This window comes from Pteropus vampyrus, unplaced genomic scaffold (genome assembly GCF_000151845.1).
Source record: "Pteropus vampyrus isolate Shadow unplaced genomic scaffold, Pvam_2.0 Scaffold13135, whole genome shotgun sequence".
Lineage (NCBI taxonomy): Eukaryota > Metazoa > Chordata > Mammalia > Chiroptera > Pteropodidae > Pteropus > Pteropus vampyrus.
This window is the reverse complement of record NW_011901916.1, coordinates 2,787-5,086: the sequence shown is the minus strand read 5'-3', so window position 1 is coordinate 5,086 and position 2,300 is coordinate 2,787. Positions and strand designations below refer to the sequence as shown.

The 2,300-nt window shown below is 61.5% G+C and overlaps 1 protein-coding gene across 1 annotated transcript; it reads left to right on the top strand.

Moving 5' to 3' along the window:
• Positions 1-618: 618 nt before the first annotated feature.
• On the top strand, positions 619-2,287 carry LOC105310845 (nucleolar protein 4-like; the record flags this gene model as incomplete). Its single annotated transcript, XM_011386948.2, has 4 exons — positions 619-940; positions 1,023-1,214; positions 1,513-1,635; positions 2,081-2,287. Coding segments are annotated over exons 1-4 (813 nt in total), but the record flags the coding sequence as incomplete, so codon positions are not given.
• Positions 2,288-2,300: the final 13 nt, after the last annotated feature.

Sequence of the window (2,300 nt, the reverse complement as noted above, 5' to 3'; positions counted from 1 at the left end):
TGACCCTCACAGAGCCATTTCAGGGCAGGGACCCCGATGGGGGTGGGGTGGTAGTAGAGGGCTGGGTCCCCTCTCTGCTGTAAGATGGAGTGAATGGCTGTTGGGCTACACCTGGTTCTCTGTGCCCCCTTCTATACACATACTCCACATTGGGGTTCACGGTGTCCTCCTGGGGATGGTGGCAGACAGGAAAACCCCAGCTCGGGAGCTTTGGGAACGCTCTTTGCCTAATGGACTTGTCGCCTTGGCTGGTTCCCTCTCCCAGCCCATCTGTTCCTCTTTCCCAACAGACACCACACTTGCTGCTTTTGTGACAGCTCGGTTGTCAACTCAGGGTTGCAGCCCCTTGGGGATCAGGGAGGAGAACCCCAAAGCCAGAACAGATCTTGGCACAACCAGAAGCAGCCGGCTGGTGGGGGAAACCCTTTCTGCGTCTGCCTTTCCCTGGCAGGATGTGGCAGGTCCTGGTGTGAGCAAAACCACTAGCGCCCTTCAGTGTCTCCAGGGCACGTGGCCCCTGCGTGCGCTGTTGTAGGCCGTCCTCCCTACAGCCACCCAGGGGAGGGGTGGTCGCATTGCTGTCCCCATTCCAGAGATGAAGGGAGTGGGGAGAGAAGGTGACTTGCTTGGGGCCTCGCAGCTGTGGCTCATGTGGCAGCTGGGTATACTTGCCATCCCAGTTCTCAAGCTCAGCGTGGCCTGTCAGAGACTACAAGAGGGCCTGGCCTCATCCCTACCCCTCGCCCTCTCTCAGTCCCCGCCTTACAGCTCGGGGAGCTACGATTCCATCAAGACCGAAGTCAGCGGCTGCCCTGAAGACCTGACTGTGGGCCGGGCTCCCACAGCAGATGACGACGACGACGACCACGATGACCACGAGGACAATGACAAGATGAACGATTCTGAGGGCATGGACCCTGAGCGCTTAAAGGCCTTCAACGTGAGCGCCAGCGAGGGACGGGTGGGGTGGGGTGGGGGCGGCAGCCAGGACCAGCCCCTTCCACAGCCCGTCTCTCCCACAGATGTTTGTGCGTCTCTTTGTGGACGAGAACCTAGACCGCATGGTGCCCATCTCCAAGCAGCCCAAGGAGAAGATCCAGGCCATCATTGAGTCCTGCAGCCGGCAGTTCCCCGAGTTCCAGGAGCGGGCCCGCAAGCGCATCCGCACGTACCTCAAATCCTGCCGGCGCATGAAGAAGAACGGCATGGAGATGGTGAGCTCCACCTCCCAGCCCAGCCCTTCCCTCTGCATTGCCGCTGACCTCCAGCCATACTCTGGAGTACTGCACATCCCTCTGTTATGGGACACTTGACCCATAACCCTCCCAATGCCCCAGAGGCAGGAACCACGACCCCTGCTGCACAGAGGAGGGAACTGAGATCCGGAAGGATGGCACAGCTCTACAGATAAGGGAGCCAGAGTCTGAGCCCCAGCCCGCCCTGTACCACCCGCCTCTAGGGGAGGGCTCTCCGTGCAAGCCCAACACCGCTCTGTCCCCATTGTGCCTCCAGACCAGACCCACGCCTCCTCACCTGACCTCGGCTATGGCGGAAAACATCCTGGCAGCTGCCTGCGAGAGCGAGACGAGAAAAGCCGCCAAAAGGATGCGCCTGGAGATGTACCAGTCCTCGCAGGTACCGCTCACGCGCCGGCCGCTGTCACGGGGTTGCCTCCAGGTGGACATAAGTCATTCCACAGACCCTGGAGCCCAGTGTGCAGAGGGGCTAGGGAGAGCGGTCCGCCGAGGGTGGCCGAGCGGCCACGGAGGCAGCGGTGATGGGGCGGGACGGGGAGGAGCCCAGTCTCCAAGGCCCTGCAGACCCAGGAAGGGTGTGTGGACGCTCGCTTGAGCCCAAGGGCCCTGGGAGTATTTTCAGCGGGGCAGGAACACATCAAATCTGCCCCATAGACAGGGGAGGCCATGGGTGAGGTGACCAGGGAGAGGGAGTAGAGTCCTACAGGTCATAGCACTGGGTCCCAGGAATTCTGGGGCTGCAGCCCCTCATCCACCGCTATCCAGGGACAGTGGTTGGGGCTCGCTGCCCCTTTGGTTCCCCAGCAGCTCCCTCTCCCCTGCAGGACGAGCCCATAGCCCTGGACAAGCAACACTCTCGGGACGCCGCAGCCATCACCCACTCCACCTACTCACTGCCAGCCTCTTCCTACTCCCAGGACCCCGTGTATGTCAATGGCGGCCTCAACTACAGTTACCGTGGTTACGGGGCCTTGGGCAGCAACCTGCAGCCCCCTGCCTCCCTGCAAACAGGAAATCACAGTAACGGTGAGTGCGGGAGACCCA